The 20506-nt window shown below is 43.6% G+C and overlaps 1 protein-coding gene across 3 annotated transcripts in view; it reads right to left on the bottom strand.

The window, feature by feature from the left end:
• The window catches only part of LOC309861221 (uncharacterized protein), a 535944-nt gene that overhangs the window by 323067 nt on the left and 192371 nt on the right, over positions 1-20506 (bottom strand). Inside the window, exon 9 of one of the 3 annotated variants that reach the window (XM_082723973.1) lies at positions 10067-10191. The exons of the other annotated variants lie outside the window; for them this stretch is intronic. Within the exon in view, the coding sequence (XP_082580099.1) occupies positions 10067-10134 (68 nt within the window). The 5' untranslated portion in view covers positions 10135-10191. The remainder of the gene's footprint in view (positions 1-10066; positions 10192-20506) is intronic. 3 annotated transcript variants of the gene reach the window in all.

Genomic DNA, 20506 nt, shown 5'->3' with positions numbered 1-20506 from the left:
AGTGGGAGGAGTTAGTCTGTGAAGGCCAGAAGCAGGCCAGCCTCCAGTTAACGATTAGACCCACATCCTTGCGCAAGAGGAAACCAACCCAGAACAAAATCAACCAAAGGAGGCTGAAGAAAAGTAATACGTGGCAGAAAACCTTATAAAGAGAAAACAAGGGAAGCTTGCTGCAGAGCCCCCATCCCTTTGAAAATCCCAGCAGGAAGAGCTAGAAAATATCCTCTCCATTCCCCTTTTCCTGGAGTCTCTTTGCCCTTTCTCTGCTATTTCATCAGCCTTTACATCAGCGTTCATGAACTTTCCGTTCCAGTTTAGAAGGTAGCTCCTAAAAGACAGAGTGATGATCTTCAAGTTTGTTCTTCATCCTTCTACAGCACTCTGCGTACCAACGGTGTTCGGTAAATGATCTGGGAACTCAAATGTGGAAGGTGGGAGTCCAAAACCTTGGATGAGATTTGCTTTCTTCCCCCCCTAGAGCCCAGAGAAAATGACGGTCTGGTGGTCACACATGCGACACACAGCCTCGCCCGGAACACCGGAGGCAGCCCACTGCCCTCCCAGGCCCCACCGCGGGGGCGGGCCTCCAGGCCTGCGGGTGCCGGCCAGGTGCCGAGCACCAGAGCTCCTACCACCACCGCAAAGAGACCAACAACGGTGCATGTCCTTGTAAGCTGAAAGAGCTTTTCCTCAAAGCTGCACATCTTGTCAAAATTGTTTGCCCACATCACTGCAATCTGTGTGCAGGGAAGCCTGAAACAAGTCCGTGTTTGGAAAGCAATGGAGAAAGTACAAGAGGTTCTGAAATTCATAAGCCTGGGAAAGCAATGATTCAGAGAGAAGCTGCTCTTCTCGGTTCTTCCAAATTGAAAAGCGCCGAAAGCCACAGAGCCGCTGCTGCTTGCCTAGGCTGGTTCCCGTTGACCTGACTTGACCTTGTACCTCCCTTGTGAACTGGGCCTCCAGCTAGCCCAGCAAACCACAGCCCCCTCCCCTGACCAAGTGTGACCTCTCTGTCTCTCCTTCTCCCTGCAGAAGTACCAGGAGAGCCCCACAGAGAGACAGTCAAGGCTGAGGTCCAAGGAGTGCCTTAATTAAAGGGTTAACGCCAGGGCGCCTGGGTGGCTCTGTGGGTTAAAGCCTCTGCCTTCGGCTCAGGTCATGATCTCAGGGTCCTGGGATCGAGGCCCACATCCGGCTCTCTGCTCAGCGGGGAGCCTGCTTCTCCCTCTCTCTGCCTGCCTCTCTGCCTGCTTGTGATTTCTCTCTATTTCAAATAAATAAATAAAATCTTAAAAAAAAAAATTAAAGGGTTAATGCCAAAGCAGTTCTCACAGCTCTCCTTCCTTCCCTTTCTGCCGCCCTGCTGGCTTCTCATCCTTTTCATTCTATAGTCTTCGGTTCCAATTACGGGGGATTAATAATTAAGTGATTGTTAATTCTCTTCTGTCTCCTGGACGTCGTGATCCTCAGAGCCACGATGATAACCGCCGTCGCCTGGGAAGGAAACGCAGGTGGGCAAACCTAAAGGAGACCACAGCGTTTTCTTTCCTGTGTCAAAATCACAGCATCCTCAAATGACATGGGTTGTGGTCCACAGTCCTCAGTCTACAGACCAACGATGTATTCTGTCTTGAAATGCGTTTCTTCTTTCTTCTTTCCCAAGTACTTTCGTGTTCTCCAGACTTGGGAGGTAGAGATAAAGGCAACATTACCATTCAGGGATTATGAGCCTCCTTGGCAACAACTATCCAACTTTAAATATTTACTTGGCAGCTGATTAAAATTCAGATGTTTATAAAAAATAAAAAATTATATTAAAAAAAAATTCAGATAGACCTGCAGTTATTGGGTAAAATAAAGTGTGCCCCATAACTTGAACCATTCATGATGTGTGTAAATTTCCAAGTGACGTAATTTATGTTTGACCCACAGTAAGTTGGGTCACTCCTTACTGAGGGCAAAAGTCACTCCTTACTAGAGGGTATACCGTCAGGGCCAACCCAAAAGATCTCAGTCAAGGAATGTTCTTCTTTGATGTTGCTTTTGACTTCTGGGAGTTTATAAAATTAAATCTGTTCTGAAAAACAATCTCTATAATGTTGGGGGGGTGGGTCAGGAGTGCTTGGTGATGAACACCAAGCATATTCCTAACTGTTCTAATATTTTAAAGTAATCCAAGGACCTGGCAACTAAAAAAACCTTCACTAACCCCCTCCACGTCGTACGCATATTGTCCTTGTACTCCCTCCAAGTGACGTGAGCTACATCATTCTACTCTTGCCTTTCCCATTTTCCTTGATAGAGATTTTTATATCTACAGCAGCTAGATGTTAACCTCTTCATGAGAGCTAGATGTTATTTACAGCACACGCTCAACAGATATTTGGAAACAAACCAATGGGTAAGTGAGTGAAAACCTAATTCAGACCAGGTCCCACTCATTAATGAAGCTTTTTTCCTACCTAACTACATTCTTCCCTCCCACGCTCGATGTTCGTCGGAGCTCCACGGTTCTGCAAGCATGGGAGAGCGTTTGGGTTTGAGCAGCTCTCCCAGGATAATAGCCACAACAGAGATCGGGCAAACCCACGTGGCACCCTCCCTTCAGACAAACTGACGAGTGGGCTCAGCAACAAATGAATGCCCATCACTTATCCATCTCATGGATACCCTTAGCCTTTGTATAAACTTTGCGGCCCTTCCGATCTGACAAGCCGACGATGAGGCCCAGGAGCAAATAGATTTTGTACGGTAAATGATTCATTCCACTTTGAAACATTTTCTGATGGTCCTCACAAGCTTCTGAATCGCTTCCATTGAGGAATGTCCTGGGGTTGCGAGGCAAACGACTTTTGTGTGAACCGACGGTTTCTGGCTACAGTATCAGGCAAGCAAAATAGAAGACAGAGAGAAATTGGATTTCGGCAGCCATCGCCCAGAGTCCTGACTTTGGGACTGTCGGCTGGTCCCACAACACCTTCAGAGTCATCAACGAGCTATGAAATAAGGGAAGGGTATATCCTGGGACTTGTTCATCAAAGACATTTTTTATTTATATTCTCAAGTTTTATAGAAGATCATATTGTTTGGAGGTTGAAACATCACTAAAATAAGGCCTCACTAGGGAAGGCGAGGAGCTCTGCCAGGAGCCTGCAGGGTTTTTCAGTAACCTCCACGTTTCATTCATTCACAGTCACTCGACAAGTATTTCCCAGCCCCTGAACAATGTCTGGTGCTGTTCTAAGTGCTGGGAAAATAGCCGTGAATGAGAGAATCGAATTCCTGCCCCCATTCTAGAGAACTGGTAGAGTACAGTATTTATAGTATTCTCTTTTTAACTTCCTAAAATAACTGTGATCAGGGCACTGTGTCCTAAATTTCACGTATGCCATGGAAAACCAGGAGAAGGAATTTTCTGAACCAAAATATCCACAAATTAACTTCCTCATTCATAAAAGACTGCGTGAATTACAACATTACCAATGCAGGTGAAAGCTTCTCTTGCTGGGGAAAACATGCCCTGTACCTTCCCCTGTGTGGGTGCTTCCCAGTCTCCTCGGAGGCCTGGTTCCCATCTCCCTGCAGCTCTCTAACCTGCACATGCCCATGAAAGGCATCCAGCGGGGCCGGGGAAGGCTCCACCACTGGGTCAAGCACTGGTTGCAGAAGCCACAGGCAACAATACCCCAATCACATGAATCCAGAACGGAGACTTGTTCTCCTTACCCAGCCCATCGCTATTGTCCAGGTTAGCTGCATGCTCACCAGATTCTGGAACTCTCCAAATGGGCACGGGAGCATGGCACAGCCCACATTAGTGCTACATACTCTGGGAGAAAGTTGGCCTCCAGTTCTTCTCTGGAGTGCAAAATGCAGACCATTCGCTTCAACCCAATCATCCAGCGAGTCGAAAATTAGCACTCGTTAGACGTAAAACCAAACCTGGATCCTCTTCTCAAGAAACTTACACTTAAATAGGGTCATTTCAGAGCCTGCTGAGATAGCAGTCCCAACGTGGTGTAATAAAAACCAGAGGGGAAGGCCCAGGCCAGCCTGGGTGCCCCCAGGCAGCAAGACAGCACCGCGGTACCCAGCGAGGACGCTGGGCCAGAATGCCTGCGTTCATAACACCTTGGCACTTCCCTTGACCTTTCAGAGCATCCTTCTAAAATGCAGAAGACAAACCAGTACTTTCTTGCAGTGCTGTTGTGAGAATTAAATGAGTGCATACCTGCAAACCAGTTAGCTCTGAGCCTGGCATTAAGACACTGCTGGCATTAGGACACATCACACGGGTGCACGGGCGCTCCCGGCTCAGAACACTGGCCCCACAGTTTGCTGATTTCTGTCCACATGACTCTCCCCGAAGAAACATTAAGAAGCACATTAAACTGCAGGAGACACAGTAAAAATATTTACAAATGATACCAAACACTAGGTTCAGACTAAAATCTTGACGTTTAATTTCTTTTCCTCAGTCACTAGTACGAGTCCATCAATCATGAGGGGAAACTCAGTCAGATTATTGGACTGTCTCGGGGCACATGCGGACTTTTGTCTGTTTTACAAATTCCTCAAAATTCTTTACTAAAAATGGATGAGACTATAATTCATGTTTAATGTGCAGAAGGATTGTAAGAAATGCAAAAGTCTCTTAGGTGATATAAAAATTGAAAATGCTCCATAAAAAGGACCCACTTAAATGTCTGACTTGTAAAAGTAAATGTCGTTTTAAAATTTTTCATTTGTCACACTCCATGAGGTCTCTCTTGCCTGCCGTGCTCATGCAAGTCCCTCCCGGTGCTCTCCAGGGTGTGGGGACAGCATTGCTAATGGGGTTTCTGCCAGCGAGCTGCTGGATGTGGGCAAATTGGCCTCGCCCGGGGGCCCTGTTACCACTTCTCCAGACTGGCTACTCTAAGAAACTTTCATCTATCTGCCGCCGTTTACAGCCCAGAGAATAACACAGCCAAGGCTATGCACCGAGACAGAGGCCAAGCGAGCACCAGACTCCTGGTTCCTGAGGACTCCCACCCAAGCCAGTGCCCATTCCACAAAACCAGGCTTGCCTTGAGATGCCCCCGTAGCACCTTCTCGCCATAAGGTCTTAGATCAGAATCTGGAGAAGTTTCTGACTGTTGGATATAACCTTGGCCTCAGCACCTCTGGGACCTCTGTGGAAATATCCCCCTGGAATTCTAGCAAGCCTCGCACCCCCACCCCACCACCCCTCTGACCCCCACCAGTACTCCCGAAATAATGCCACACACATTGCCAGGGGATCCTGAGAGCCTGTGGGATGGCTTCTAGCTCAGCCAAGCCAAGCAGTTCTCTAGGGATTTCAGTGACCACCAAGCCAGGGAGGGAGCAAACCGCCTGTGGGCACCCTGGGCTAGCCTGCTGCACCTGAGTTCACGTCTCACTCTGAGCTGCCTTCATGTAAGGGCTGCCACAGTTCTTCAAAGTCTGAGAATGAAAATCTTCATAAAACAAACACAGAAATCTATTACCCGCAGTCCGCAAATACAGGCGCCTCGAGTGACGGTCAGCCTGCCGGCCTCCAGGAAATGTGCTGTGCGGACAAGTGACTCTTTCAAAGGAGTCCTTTCCTTAAACGAAGTGTGTAGCCACCACCGCAGAACACGTGGGGAAGTTCAAGGATCAAGGAGGCTGCTAATTAAAACAGAGCATCCAGCCCCTGTGTTTAGAATGCATTTAAAGATCCAGCGCGGGGCGCCCGGGTGGCTCAGTGGGTTAAAGCCTCTGCTTTCAGCTCAGGTCATGATCTCAGGGTCCTAGGATCGAGCCCCGCATCAGGCTCTCTCTGCTCACAGGAGCCTGCTTCCCCCGCCCCCCCCCCCCGCCTGCCTGCCTCTCTGCCCACTTCTGGTCTCTATCTGTCAAATAAATAAATAAAATATTTTTAAAAAAAAAAAAAAAAAAAAAGATCCAGCGCGGGTCAGCTCGCTCAAGCTCTCTGAATCCACGATGATCACACGTCACACGTCGTCAGTTTGTGCTGCGGTCCTTGGGGGACTCAGCCCCCCTCCCCAGCCATGGGCCGGAAGCTGCTGGGGGTGCAGGGCTGGGGGGCGCTGGCTGGCAGAGAGGCGCCTAGTCCAGCCAGACACTCACACAGTCACTGCCCTGGAAGGCGCGGGAGGAGAGTTCACCCCGGATCCAAATGCTGGAGAAAACCTAAAGCCGCCCGCCCGAAATGCAGAGGTGGAACGTGCAGCTATTGCCTAAGCAGAATAGGATAAGAAGTCTCTTAATAATAAAAATCTTGGGCAACTTGCGCTAAAATTCTGCAGAAAACCTCCAGGGGATTTTAAGGGGGGAAAAAAGATTTTTAATCATCATTTTCAATGAAAACCACATCCCACCCCAGTCCACGTCTGCACAAGACACCAAACTAATGTCCTCAGCAAGGTTTAATACCTTTTTGTATTTATCCTTTTACTTATATTTTTGGCCTTAAGTGTTTTTGTGTTTTTTGTTTTTTTGGTCTTAAGTTTTTATTGAAAGGAAGATTCATTGCAGAACTTATTGTTTAGGTTAATTTAAAAACAAACCTTTGCCCCACTGGCTTATATATATATATATGTATAGAATACACTGTAGGTACTTATTATTTAGAAGATGTATACAAATTTATAGAAATATGTAATTATATGTACAATATAAGTTACACATTGTATGCTACTTTTTAAAGATTTTATCTATTTATTTGACACAAGAGAGAGAGAGACACAGAGAGAGAGAGAGAGAAAGACCAACACAAGCAGGAGGGGCAGGCAAAGGGAGAAGCAGGCTTCTTGCTGAGCAAGGAGCCCGACACAGAGCTGGATCCCAGAACCCTGGGATCATGACCTCAGCCAAAGGCAGAGGCTTAAAGGACTGAGCCACCCGGTATCCCTAATAGTATACATTTATGTATAATATAATTTATTATATAAATATACCTTTTATTGTAAATTTCTATATAATATAAAATATGTATGTATAGATTTTATATAATATTTACATACAATTTTATTTTATATATATATATATATATATATATTCTCATGTCTTTATAGTACAAAGAGACTTCTGTTTTCTATCACTGTTGAAGAAATATCAGGAAGCTCAGAGGAATGAGATGTATTCCCTAATCTTTAATCTTCATAATAGTAGATGGGTCTGGGTAATTAAAGAGTTTGCAAAGCATAAACCTACAATCCCCACCTGGTCCTGCAGGCAAAAGTGCACTTAGCTCCCAGGCACAGGCCTCCCTCTGTGGGAGAAATGGTGTTTTATACCATGTTGATGACTAATATTTCAAGTACATTTTGCAGACTCATTTTCCCAGCACTCTGTTGTTTCAGCTGAAGCGTTCGTGCCACAATATTTTTATAGGCTCTGAGGCTGAAAAACATTCCCATCCAGGCAGGATATATGAACCTCTTAGTTTTCTGATGCAAAAGTAGCATTTCAGATTATCCTTGCGCAAAAGAAAAGCACTCTCCTTATGCCGGCAGGTGAATAGGAGAGTGGAGCCTTGAACAAGGATATGAAATATAGGTAATGCTTTTCTAGTGCCTTCTGTTGCAGCATATGTGCCACAGCTGCCTTTAGGCTCCGCTGAGATTAAATCAGTGTTTTCCACCTGGGTGGGGCGCACGGAGAAGCTTCTACGAGAGGGAGAGGTCACAGACAGGAGCTCCACCCCCCATTCAGTGGCCATCTTATTGTAAGGACCATGTTTCACAGGAAGCATGGTGGACCAGAAGAGCAGGAGGGCTGCCGTCCAAGCCGTGGGCTTGAATCCCAGTTCCTCTGCGGGTACAGCCAGAGGCAAGTGACGGCAGCTCAGATAGACATAGCCAACTGTGCAGTCTTGGACCAGTTTCTTCACATCTCTGTGCCTCAATGCCCTGTCCTAGAGAATGGGAGCATTCACAGGTCTTCTCTTACAGGTGAGGACGGAATGGGAAGCAAGATAAAGAAAGCACTTAGAACAGAGCCAGCACAGAAGACCGCTGTTTCAGATGGTTCAGAAAATGCAAGCTGAAGAAAGCCCTCCAGGAGAAGATGAAGAGGGGGAAGAAAGAAGCAAAGATTAGGACAAAGAGAGGAAAAAATGAGCAAACGCTGTTGCCCTTGCCTTTGAAAATGCTTGGCCATACTAAGTCTGCTCTTGATGCTGCACGAATGGGAGCTGCCGGGCAGGGTGCCGGGGCCCCCAGGAACGGACACCTGCTGGGGCTACACAGCTGTTTCTTCAATCACTTCACCGCACAATGACTCGAGAGCCTCCCAACAGGGAACTTTTTTGTAGGCATCGATATGGAGAAAAGGCGGAAAGAGAATTGAGACTGAATGCTGACAGAAAAGAATTTTTAAACATTTAAGATTAACCCGTGACAACAGAGAGTGTCCTAATTTCTATTCGCTTCCCAGAAGTTCTCCTGCAAGAACTAGTCCTTGCATAGACATGCCCTACTCGTGTGTGATTAGAGGGGCTCTCTATACTCAGACCTGGAAGCTTCTCTTCAGTGGCTAAGATCTGTCTTGCTAAGTTTTGAAGATAAGGGAGAACTGGGGGGAAACCCAGAGAAAAGCAAACTCCCTAAGGCTCTCTGACCTTATCTTTGAGCTGGGTACACACCACCCCACAGCGAGTCTGCCAGAGCAGTGGGCTATCAGGGCAGTGACCAAAGGTTGCCCTCTATAAAAAATACTGGACCTCCCTGACGTTTGCAACACTGAAAATATGGGCAGAGGGGGAAACATGGATACAGAACTCCTTCCACGAAGACTACCACATATAGTCAAAGTGCATTATTTGACAAACCTACAAACATAATCACAAGTGTTCTTAGAAGAAGAAGGCAGTAGAGATCTGGTTGATATCTAATACCCATTGTCCCTTCCTTTCTTGTGGCCAAGCTGGGAAGGCTGCAGCCTCTTAAAGTATGACTAGGTTTTGGCCAATGAGGTCTAAGCAGAGCTTCCAAATCATGCCCATACTTTCCTCCTTCCCATTGGATGGAACGTGGCTATGGTAGGAAGCCATCCTGGACCATGAATATGAATATGCTGCTGTAGCGATGGCACAATAACAAGCTCCAGGGAGTCTGAACCCCTAACACTGTTGGGGGTACCTTACCGGCCCGGGACTACTTACCTGCTTGACTTGTATGTGGCAAACTTGCTATTTGCCATCTCTGTGGCCCTAGTTTCATCTGTGTTCTAACTCAGACAGTTTCATTTGGGGTGGGAATGAGGGGTGAGATCACAAGAGGGTCTGCAAGTTATAATAACGGGGCATAAAGCGCCTTCAAAGGAGGAAAGGGGCCAGTGACGGCGGGGTTTGCTCTGCTTTTTTGAAGGAGAGCTGAATTGCCACGAACAATAAGGAGGATGCTGAGCTTGTACAACATCTTCCTTCTCAGCTCTTCCCACAGGCAGTGCCCAACCTGGTCTTCATATAAATGTGACTAAATATTTACAAAATATTGACTAGAAGGCAGAGGCCCTCGGTGCACATCTCTGTCTTGTCTTGCCTTCCAGGCAAAGTTTTTGCAAGATGTGAGATGTTTGTAAAAGCACTTAGCAGAGTGCTTGCCAAGTATTAGGGGCTCAGTAAATGTGAGTTTCCTTTCTTCTTGACAGCTGCCTCCTTTTTCTCATAACATACATGGGGTTTCTAATAGGGGACCAGAGTCGGTACTCAGAAATGCTTTGGAAGTTTCCTGCCTATAATTGCATAACCTATGAAAGATATAAATGCAGCCCAAGCCTGTGAATTACTGAAAGACCAAGGAAAAATGTTTGCTCCTATTTACAAAGTATGAATGAGGCTTTCTGAAAGTTTTATCTGGGAACCAGTGGGTGAAAGGTTAACCCAATGCCAGGAGATGAAATTATTAATTAGGGACTCCTCACTTAATTATTTTACATTATTCTCCCAAAGTTTCCCTCCTTACTGTACTGAAAGGAACAGTCTGGGTCAATGAGCCCAAAAGTGCAAACTGTGGAAAAGAAAGAAAATATGACACAAGAAAGTGTCTCTCACCCATTCTGAAAATCATCTTGCTGTAGCTTCCTTGGTTCATCCCTCCATCTTCTGGTCACGGCTTCCATGATTTGTCCAACAGACCTTCATGAGCGCTTCCCGGGAACCAGGTCCTGTGCCAGGCTCTGGGGACACAAGACAAGGCCCTTGAAGAGCTACACTCCACTGGGGGTTCAGACCCGGAGCAGAAACTGAGCACAACATGGCCATAATGAAGGGCAGTCCCTTCCTCCTCCACAGAGAAGGATCCAACATTCTAGCTGGGCCTAGAAGACTTAGAAGGACTTCGTGAAGGACAAAAGACATTCTCAACAGTGACTGATTACAGACCACTTTGGAGCAGCACAGACTTCAAAGACGACTGGAGAGAGAGAGACAAATTAAGACTATTATAACCGAGTAGTCAAGAATAAAGGCCTCCGTCGAGGAGGTGGTAAAAAGGATGCCAAAGACACAGAATTGAATGACCATTAGATGTAAAAATAAAGAGAGAGGAGGTGACTCCACAGTTCTTGGTTTGCTATATTAGGTAGATGGTGTCCAAATAACAGAAGCTATGGAACAAATTTAGAAAAGAAGATACCCAGTTCAGCTTTGAGATGGTAAGTCTGCAGTTTTGCAGGTCACATCCAGAGGGAGATCTCAGGGAAGCTGTTAGAAGGAAGAGTCCAGGCTGCAAGTTTGGACAGGGAGGTCTTCCCCACGGTCCTGCTGGCTGAGTCAGCAGGAGTGGATGAGAGATGAAGAAGGTATGCAGAAATAAGAGGTGAGGACCAGAGATATAATCATCAGTGTTCTAACACAGAAACACTGGGGAAGGACTGAAGAAAAGACTCAGAGAGAGAACACAAAAATGAGGATTCCGAAAAGTAGAGAGCCATCAGTGGTCTCGCACACTGCAGAGAGGTCACTGAGAAGAACTGAAAAACGGGCCAGTAGACTTGGCCACCAGAAAGACCATGGCGACCCATGAGTGTAGTTCTGGAGGAGCTGGGGGAGGGGAACCCTAACTGTAGGGGGAGGAGAAAGGAGCAGGCATGAAGTCGATTTGGCAAGACTGAATTACTCCTCCAAGAAATGTAGTGGTAACCCGAAGGAAGAAAACTGAGTAACAGCATGATGGAAGGTTGGGTCAAAAGAAAATAAAATGAAAGAGGCAGACTTAAATAAGGCTGGCAGGCTGACCAGACAGGACCAGAGCAGAAGGACGGACAATGATACTAGAAGAAAGGAACCGAGGAAAGAAGATCTGGAGCAGGTGAAAATGGATGGGGTGTCAGGCCCTCACCTGACTTCTCCTTTAGCAGACACGAGCCTTGTGTTCCACAGCTCTTCTTTAGGCAGACCACTATTTGTAATAATAATAACAAAAAAACAGCGTAGGTTGGATCCTAGGTGCCCAGCATACCGGATTGCAAGGTATCACCTCAGGAAATCTAGAAGGTCTGGTTGCCTTCTAACTCTCGGAAATTGTGACTCTGACTTGAGAAGCCAACACCGTTTCCACCTTTACTTATATCCATCTCTCCTTAGCATCATTTGTCACTTTGGCCCTCAGCTCACCCTCTACTCTTCACTCTGGTCTAGCAGGTCAAACACAGGCTCTGAGTTTAAAACCAAATTTCAGGGGCACCTGGGTGGCTCAGTGGGTTAAAGCCTCTGCCTTCGGCTCAGGTCATGATCCCAGGGTCCTGGGATTGAGCCCTGCATGGGGCTCTCTGCTCAGTGGGGAGCCTGCTTTTCCCTCTCTCTCTGCCTGCCTCTCTGCCTACTTGTGATCTCGGTCAAATAAATAAATAAAATATTTTTTAAATAAATCAATAAATCCAAATTTCACCACTTACTTCTCGTGTGATTATAGGCAAGTTATATAACGTCACTGTTTCATACATGAAACAGAGATGTTGGCATGCCTCAAAGGTCCATCTTGGTTTTCCCGGCAATTCACTTATAACTATAAAACCACCTTTATTTCCTAAACTCCTATAGGAGAAACAACCGTGTCTTTGTGATTCAGGAATTCCCTACTTCTCCTCTTGAAATAATTGTCTCTATATCATAAATTTTTGCAGAAGCAAAAACATAGTTGGATCCCCCTCTCCATACATGACTCAGGTATTTCTATTTTTAGAAAAAGCTCAACAATTGTTGCGGAAGACTTAATAGGGGTATGCCACATATTCACATCCTAATACCTGGAACTTGGGAATGTTATTTTATATGGCAAAAAGAGACTTTGGAGATGCCATTGAATTAAGGATCTCAAGATAGGAATAGTAGCCTGGATTATTCAGGTGGGTCCAAAACATAATCACAAGTGTTCTTAGAAGAAGAAGGCAGTAGAGATCTGATCACAGAAGAGAGGAAGACCGTGTAACAGAAGCAGGGGAAAGCTGAGTCAAGAAAAAAGATGCTAGTCAGTGCCCTTGAAGATGGAAGGAGGGCCCATGAGCTAAGGAATGCAACCCCAAGAGTTGGAAAAGGCAAGGAAGTAGATTCTCCCAGAGAGTATGGCCCTGCTGACATCTTGACTTTAACACAATAAAACTAATTTTGGCCTTCTGAGCTCCAGAACGGTAAGAAAATAAATTTGGATTGTTTTAAGTCACCAAGTTTGTGGTATTTGCTACAGCAACAACAGGATACTCCTACAACTGTTTTCTTCTTGCCGATACTTAGAAGGCAAGTTATCAGGCCTTCTGCTTTCAAGAGAAGAAGGCATCAGTCAAGTTACGGATCGTCTTTTATTTCTAGACCATGAAGATGGGTCCTCTGAGAGGACCTACCAATAGTTCAGCCTCAGACCCACCACAGCAGCCTCTCAGTCTCTGTAGGACAACCATCCATTCTCCTCTACACAAGAACCGAAGAGGAGATTCATATGTGCTAGGGAGAACGGTGTTCTGTTGTAACCCAAAGAAATTAAAATAAATAAATCAATTAAAATATTATAATTGTTATATTATATTAATATGTAAATATAAAAATATATATTAAATATAAAATTATATTAAGTTAAGTTAAAATAAGCGGTTCAAATTTTACCTACAATAGAAAGGTAATCAGACTAAAGTAAGATTTCACTTTTTATTTACCCAAGAAACAGGGAAATTCAAGTTTATTTTTTTTTAAGATTTTATTTATTTATTGGACACAGAGAGAGAGAGAGAGATCACATGTAGACAGAGCAGCAGGGAGCCAGATGCGGGACTTGATCCCAGCATCCTGGGATCATGACCTGAGCCAAAGGCAGAGGCATAACCCACTGAGTCACCCAGGCACCCCTCAAGTTAATTTTTAAGTACTAATAAAACCTACAGTGTAAGGAAGTAGTTTCCAAACTCAACCCATAACATAAGGATGTATTTAAAATGCTGTTAGTTGATAATTGCCATCCCCACAAACTTCCCCTCATGCATCCTGGCAGCCAATCATATTCTGAAACAAAAGGAAGAGATGGCTTTATGAGTAGTTGTTTTCTTGTGACATTTTGATGAACAGTAAAATCAGGACACCGATAAAAACCTGCTCCCTAAAGGAAAAAAAAAAAAGCATTTACTTCTTGTCAGGTGGTCCTAAGAGAACTTACAATAAATGTACTTCTTCCAGGAGGGTCTCTGGGTGCCTTTAAGATAGGACCAGAACACAAAAGTCTGGAGATCTCTGTTTTCTCCAGTTCACCTTCCACTAGAGTGGTAAGGAAATGACATTTTCTGAGTTGTCCTAAGGTGTGGTTCATGTGCCTGGGTGAATGCCTTATCTCTGTTTGTTCCTGATCCCACTTAGAAGGAAGATAAAACTTGGCTCTTTAATGTATCTTCATTCAGCAACCCAGAGACTTCTAATGAAATTCCATTTTATTTTTTTTAAAGATTTTATTTATTTATTTGACAGACAGTGATCACAAGTAGGCAGAGAAGCAGGCAGAGAGAGAGGAGGAAGCAGGCTCCTTACTGAGCAGAGAAGCCCAATGTGGGGCTTGATCCCAGGATCCTGGGATCATGACCTGAGCCAAAGGCAGAGGCTTTAACCCACTGAGCCACCCAGGCGCCCCGGAATTTCATTGTAATACTACTCACACAATTCTTTCTAGCTGGAAATTTACCACGAAAATTTATTAAGGAGATTTGATTCATAAGGAATGTCTAGGTCTTATCCTCAATTTGATATATCAAACAAATTGAGCCTCTACTGTGTATGAAAATAAATAAATAAATAAGCTAGATGTTGACATTGGGAATGAAGCACAACGGTAAATGAGTCACCTGCCCTGAGTGAGCTTTAAAGCAACACTTTTTTTTTTTTTTTTAGATTGTATCCATTTACTTGAGAATGAGCTTGCACAGAAACAGGGGGAGGGGCAGAGGCAGAGGGAGGAAACAGACTGTCTTGGGAGTCCGACTTGGGGCTCAACCCCATGACCCCCAGATCATGACCTGAACTGAAGGCAAACACAACCAACTGAGCCACCCAGGTGTCCCACAGCCTTTTCTAAAATGAAGATACAAGGAAGGGAGTAGTCAAGAAATTCGATTCAAACTTCAGTTTTCCATCGGTGCTTTATGGGTTGTACTGTTTGTCTGTTGTGTCACTTTGTGTTAGCCTCTACTCCCCATTCTCCTAGTAAGAGCTGTGATACCAATTTAGGAGTTCCATTTCCAGGCTCTTCATACATCTGAACTTCCCAGGTATTCCATATTTCGGTTGTTCCAGCCCCACCCCATTCCAGCACTGTAAAGAATTGAGGACTAGCTTGTATTTCTGAAGTGTGTTGAAAGGGGGTTTTTAATTGTTTGAAATCACAGTTCAAGTTATATATATCAAAAATAGAAATCAAATATATACACGCTGCTCTCAAATGTAGTAAGAATAACCCTTAAACAAATGTTCTTCTAAAAAAACCAAACAAACAAATAAAAATTAGAGCGTAAACAGCCTTTTCCTGGGCGTACCCGTTGTTAAATGCATCAAGTTCTAGGATGATTGGTCTTGCCTGGTGGTTGAGAGCCACATTCTCTATTCCAAAATCCAGTAACAATCCCACTGAGAGTCTTCATGAAAAGCTAGGCTATCCTCTCTGGACTCCGACACACAGAACGACAACTGGCTTTCCTTGCATTTGCTTTAACTGGATTCCAACTCAACTCTGCTTCAGATCTTAGGGTCCTTGTGTAACCTGTTCTCTTGTTTTCCTTCTGTGCATCTCCCCAGCCTCGCTAGAAGGCAGCCCTTCTTTTTCTCTTTTTTTCATTTCACTTGTCCCTTTTGTCTCACAGGTAGTCTGGGACAAAGCCTGGCCTAGATAATAGCTCCAGGGCACCTGCTTTTCTGATAACCAAACAGATCCCCTGCCATTTAAAGAGATTGCCAGTTCAGATGTCATCTTTCTTGGTTCTTTAAATTTAAATTTCATATCTTAATTAATATACAGATAATATTGCCAAATTATCAGGTTTTTATGGTGGTAAAAGAGCCAAAGTTGAGGTTTCTATTTTATTTTATTTCTCATCAACTGCTCCTGGCAAAAGAAGAGAAATATGTCAAGATTTTAAGATGCTCTGAATTGGTGTGAAACGATGTTATGTATTATTAAAAAAAGAAAACTTTGTAAAAACATTTTAAAAACACCAAATGAAATTAAACTTAACAAAAGCTTACCCCAAAGAGAGGAAATAAAGCAAGGGTTGGTATGTTTAGTCACATAGTATTCCTAAGGTCTTACATTCCGATACACATTTTTGGAGCAGCCTGACCAGGTATTATAAATCTAGATACATATAAAACAGCCTTTGGTTAAGTTTACTCCTAGGGTATCTTAATTTTTGGTGCAACTTTAAATGGAATTGTTTCCTTAACTTGTCCTCCTACTACTTCATTATTAGTGCATAGGCACACTGCAATTTCTGGGTATTAATTTTGTATCCTGCAACTGTACTGAACTCATTTATTGCTGCTAGTTTATTTATTTATTTATTTATTTATTGCTAGTTTTTTGATGGAGTCTTCAGGATTTTCTGTGTATGTTAGCATGTCACCCACAAATAGTGACAGTTTATAGTAGCTACACTTGGGGTGAGCATAGCATAATGTATATAAACTTGTCGAGTTTCTATGTTGTGCACCTGAAACTAATATAACATTGTGTGCCCACTCTACATACGTACATACATACATACATAAAGCAACTCCTGGGAAAATTTAGTTAAAGGGAAGCATTAAGGTGAAATTAGATTTGTGACAAAGAAAAATATTTATTTGCTGGTCATTTTTTAATATTCTTTTTAATAAATGAAGTTATACATAAATATTATTTTGGGTAATAATTGCGTCTTTTCAATAAATAAAGCTACAGGGGCACCTGGGTGGCTCAGTCAGTTAAGTGTCTGCCTTGGGCTCAGGTCATGATCCCAGTCTCAGGATCCAGCTCTGCAACAGGCTCCCTGCTCCACGAGGGGCGTCTGCTTCTCCCTCTCCCTCTGCCCCTCCCACTTGCGCTCTATCTCTCTGTCTCAATTAAATAAGTAAAATCTTAAAAAAAAAAAAAAGTAAAATAAATGAAGTTATGTATAAATATATTTGGTAATAATTGAGGCAGAAGTCCCCCAACATCGCTTTCATTTGACCAAATTAGGACCTTTGATCTAATTTGGATCTTTAAGAGGTAGGTATTATTTTTACTTGTCTATGATCTCTGTAACTCCCTCTTTGTATATCTAGTCCTCTGAACAATTTAATTCATTTCTAGAAAGAAAGTTGCAGAATGCTCAAGAGCTAAAAGAGAACACAAATTCGAGTGGGACCTGAACCATGTACAGCACAGAAGTGGGTCGAATACCAAGCCATGGGATGTTGTGTGTGGGTTAGTACACCACTTAATAAGCTTGATCATCCTTTAAAATCGTTTTTAGGGTACCCCGCTAGCTAGTGTGAAAAGAGCTCATGAAAATCTTGAAAATCTGTGTGTACAGGGGGTGTAGGACTCGGTTGCAGCGCCTCCTAAATCACAGATAGTAACACTGCAAAATAATAGATTTTCGGAAGCTAATGAAGCTCCTGGGATCGTGGCTTCTGACAAATACCCCAAACACACTGGATCCAGAGAGATAAACAAGGGAGGTTGTAATTCTCACCCCACCCAGTGTATCCCACTCTACCTGAGTCAACAAAACAGGGAGAGATAACACGGACAGCAGAGGGCAGGACATCTGCGCGCCTGCCGGAGAGTGCGTTTCTTTCCTTTTCCTGTTTATGCTGTCGGTTACGAAATGCTGAGTTGGAATGTTCTTATACTGAAGACCTGTTCAGCGTTTTCTCTTTTTCCTCACATTTATGTTAGCCTTTTCCTTTAATTATCTCGTCGTTGTTATTCTTGGCAAGGCTGCCCTTTCCATGATGGTGTGTTTACCTTCCAAACAGTCCCTACTTCCTCCTTATCTTTGTGAGCTTATTAAAATTTCCAGCTCCAACGGCTCACTTCCCCTCTTCGGCATATCCTCACCTTCACAGCTCACTTCTCTTTCTTTCTTTTCAACCCTTCTTTCAACTCTCACCCCAGCCCTCTCACCCCTTTGGAATAACAAGTTATTTCCTCTTTCATTTCCTCTTGCAGAAGATGTTTTTGGACCCATTCCCGAAAATCTTTGGCATGAAACCCATGCCGCTCTGTGTTTCCACCGGGCAGACTTCCAGAGGTGTTTCGTCAGCCTGGAGCCCTTGGCCTTCACACCAAGTTGGGCCTGGCCCTGTCAATCATGTCCATCCGTCACTGTCCCCCAGCCCCTGGCCAGCCGCGATGGTGGGAACCGGACTGGCGGGTCTTGCTCCCTCCGGTAACAGGCTCTGGTTTTTATGTCATTTTCAAAAAGTTTGAGGCAGAAGAATCTAGACTTCTTTTTTTGCAGTGAGTGAGAAAGCAAAGAGGTGAAGGGAGGGAGTGCTGAGTCAGCAATACCTTCTGAGCTGAGACGTACTTTGGAATCTACACAGTAAGTTTATTCTCCACTTGCTTCTCGTTCTCTATAGGTCAGTCCAGAGGTAAGGTTAACAGCTGCGTCCAAGCTGGAGGAAAAACCCATGAAACAAGAGCTCTACCTAAAATGTTTTCCATTTTAAGGTGAAAAAAGTTGAGTGGAGGAGAGTCATACTGATCGATCCCTTCATGGGGAATGGAGTGTTAATATGTGTAATGATGACATTAAACAGACTAAAAACTTTACTATTCATTACTTGATAGTGTATTGAAGTGAAATTCATAGCACATTTTGATGTTTGTTCTGCATATGTAGGTATCACTAGTATGATAATTTAAGATTTAGAGGACACCGTCTCGGGAAAATTTTTCTCAGGTCCTGAAACACAAAGACGAGATGCCGCAACAGTGTCCTGGGTCCTTGTAACCCTAAGCAGTGTCCTCCACGTTTGATATCCAGCGCTCTGGCAACCAAGTAAGGAAACACGAGTGAGAACACACTTCCAAAATAATGGCATTGGAATCCAGTACCCGAAAACAGACACACTGAAAGTGAACAAATCAGTAATTTCCCTTGGTTCAAAGCATTCTAGATTCAAAATCCAAACCTGGCCTTTTGGATGGGCTGAATTGGTCTGGTTTGGTACAAAGGGCAAAGGGCAAAGACAGAATAGAAGATGCGGTGAATTTTAATTTTTTTTTTTTTTTTTTTGACAGAGAGAGGCAGAGAGGCAGAGAGGCAGGCAGAGACAGAGAGGAGGAAGCAGGCTCCCTGCTGAGCAGAGAGCCCAATGCGGGACTCGATCCCAGGACCCTGAGATCATGACCCGAGCCAAAGGCAGCGGCTTAACCCACTGAGCCACCCAGGCGCCCCAATCTAATTTTTTAAATGCAGTTTAGTAAATAAGGCCATTACTGGATCAAGTGATAAACACTTTCTAAGTCCCTCCACTACAATGCTTCAATACAATTAAAAATGCAAAGTCAAAGAGACTTCCAATTTGAAATGGTATTTGCCAAGCGGCTAGAGCTCAGCATCTTTCTTCAATCTTAGCAACATACCGATGAGGATTCAGAAATGATCACATGGCTTTGTAAGGCCTGTGCTCAGGACACAAATAAATCTGAAGGAAAGGAAGGAAGAAGAGGGAATGTTTGTAGATCAGGGGGCACTAGTGAGTGCTTGTTTCAAAGATGACTCAGTGCCCATTAAAATCCACCTCACGGCCCTGGAGCCAAAGGAGGAGACCAGACTCCACACAAGGGACCAGAGAGCAGGGCCCAGAACAATTCTCTCTCTCTCTCTCCACTAACAATGTCCAGTCTGCAGAGCTCACTCCTTATGTGAGGATAAACAAAAAAGGGTGGGGAAATACTGCAAAACAAGGGGAAAAGAGCACCTTCCACAAGACCCAGAGAAAGAGCTAGCTGGGTTTGAGTTTATCACTCGCTGGATGCCTGAACTTGGACAAGGTACTTAAAACTCTCTAATCTTCTGTTCTTATGAGAATTAAATAATGTATAAAAAGCAAAAAATGTTGTATCTAAGATATGGTAAGTACTCAATAAATGCTGATTAGTATAATAATTATGATTACCAGATATTAACATGCACTATCAAATTATCATTCACTCATTCAGCAGACATTACTGAAGGCTTATTCTGTTCTGGGACTAAAGCCATACTGTGTTTCCTTTCCAGTTATCATGCTGCTTGCACTCTAGCAATAATAATTAATGATTAAAATAGTCCTGCTCTTAGAATGATAAGCTAAACGGAAAGCAATATGGTAATATTATTGACCGAGTTCTGGGAGAAACCGTCATAGGAATCGCAAAATCAGAGTCAAAATCAGAGTTTTAACTACACAAACAGTGTAACAAACTGGATTTAATATAAGCTTATGTAATTCAACTTTTACATCCCATTTTTAAGAACAAAAATACTATTGTCTCTGCCAATATAAGTGCAACAGTCTCTGAACATAGACCCCACATCAATTGTTTTGTGTGGAATTGGGAACATTGAAGGAAATTAATTTCTTAAAATTTGCTATTAAAAAAGCAGATCATCAATACAAGAATATCAGTTCTGACTTACTAGCAGTCCTGACGTTCTGCAAGTCACTATATCAGACATTATCTAATTTTACCCTCAGAGCGTCTTTGCCATTTCCTTTAATGTTATCACATTAGTCCTTTTACAATAATTCATCTAAAATTGATCTATATGGATTTTCTTAGAGAAAATCACAATATGAACATAATTTTAAGCTGACTTTTAGAAGATGCCTTAAATCCATTGATCTCTTTTGTCCCTGTTGGGGCTGAAGAAGTAAGTTATCATACATTCGCCTCAAACTAAACCCGTTCTTCAAGTTGTTTAACATGTTGTGCTACCATTTTTGTTCCTTATTACTTTAACAGTCCTGGTTGATTTTTGTTCCAAAAAAAAATCCTTGAAGCTGTGT

The sequence above is a fragment of the Mustela nivalis genome, assembly GCF_964662115.1.
Source record: "Mustela nivalis genome assembly, chromosome: 3".
Taxonomy (NCBI): Eukaryota; Metazoa; Chordata; class Mammalia; order Carnivora; family Mustelidae; genus Mustela; species Mustela nivalis.
The sequence above is the reverse complement of the archived record's forward strand: the minus strand, read 5'-3'. Positions and strand labels throughout refer to the sequence as shown.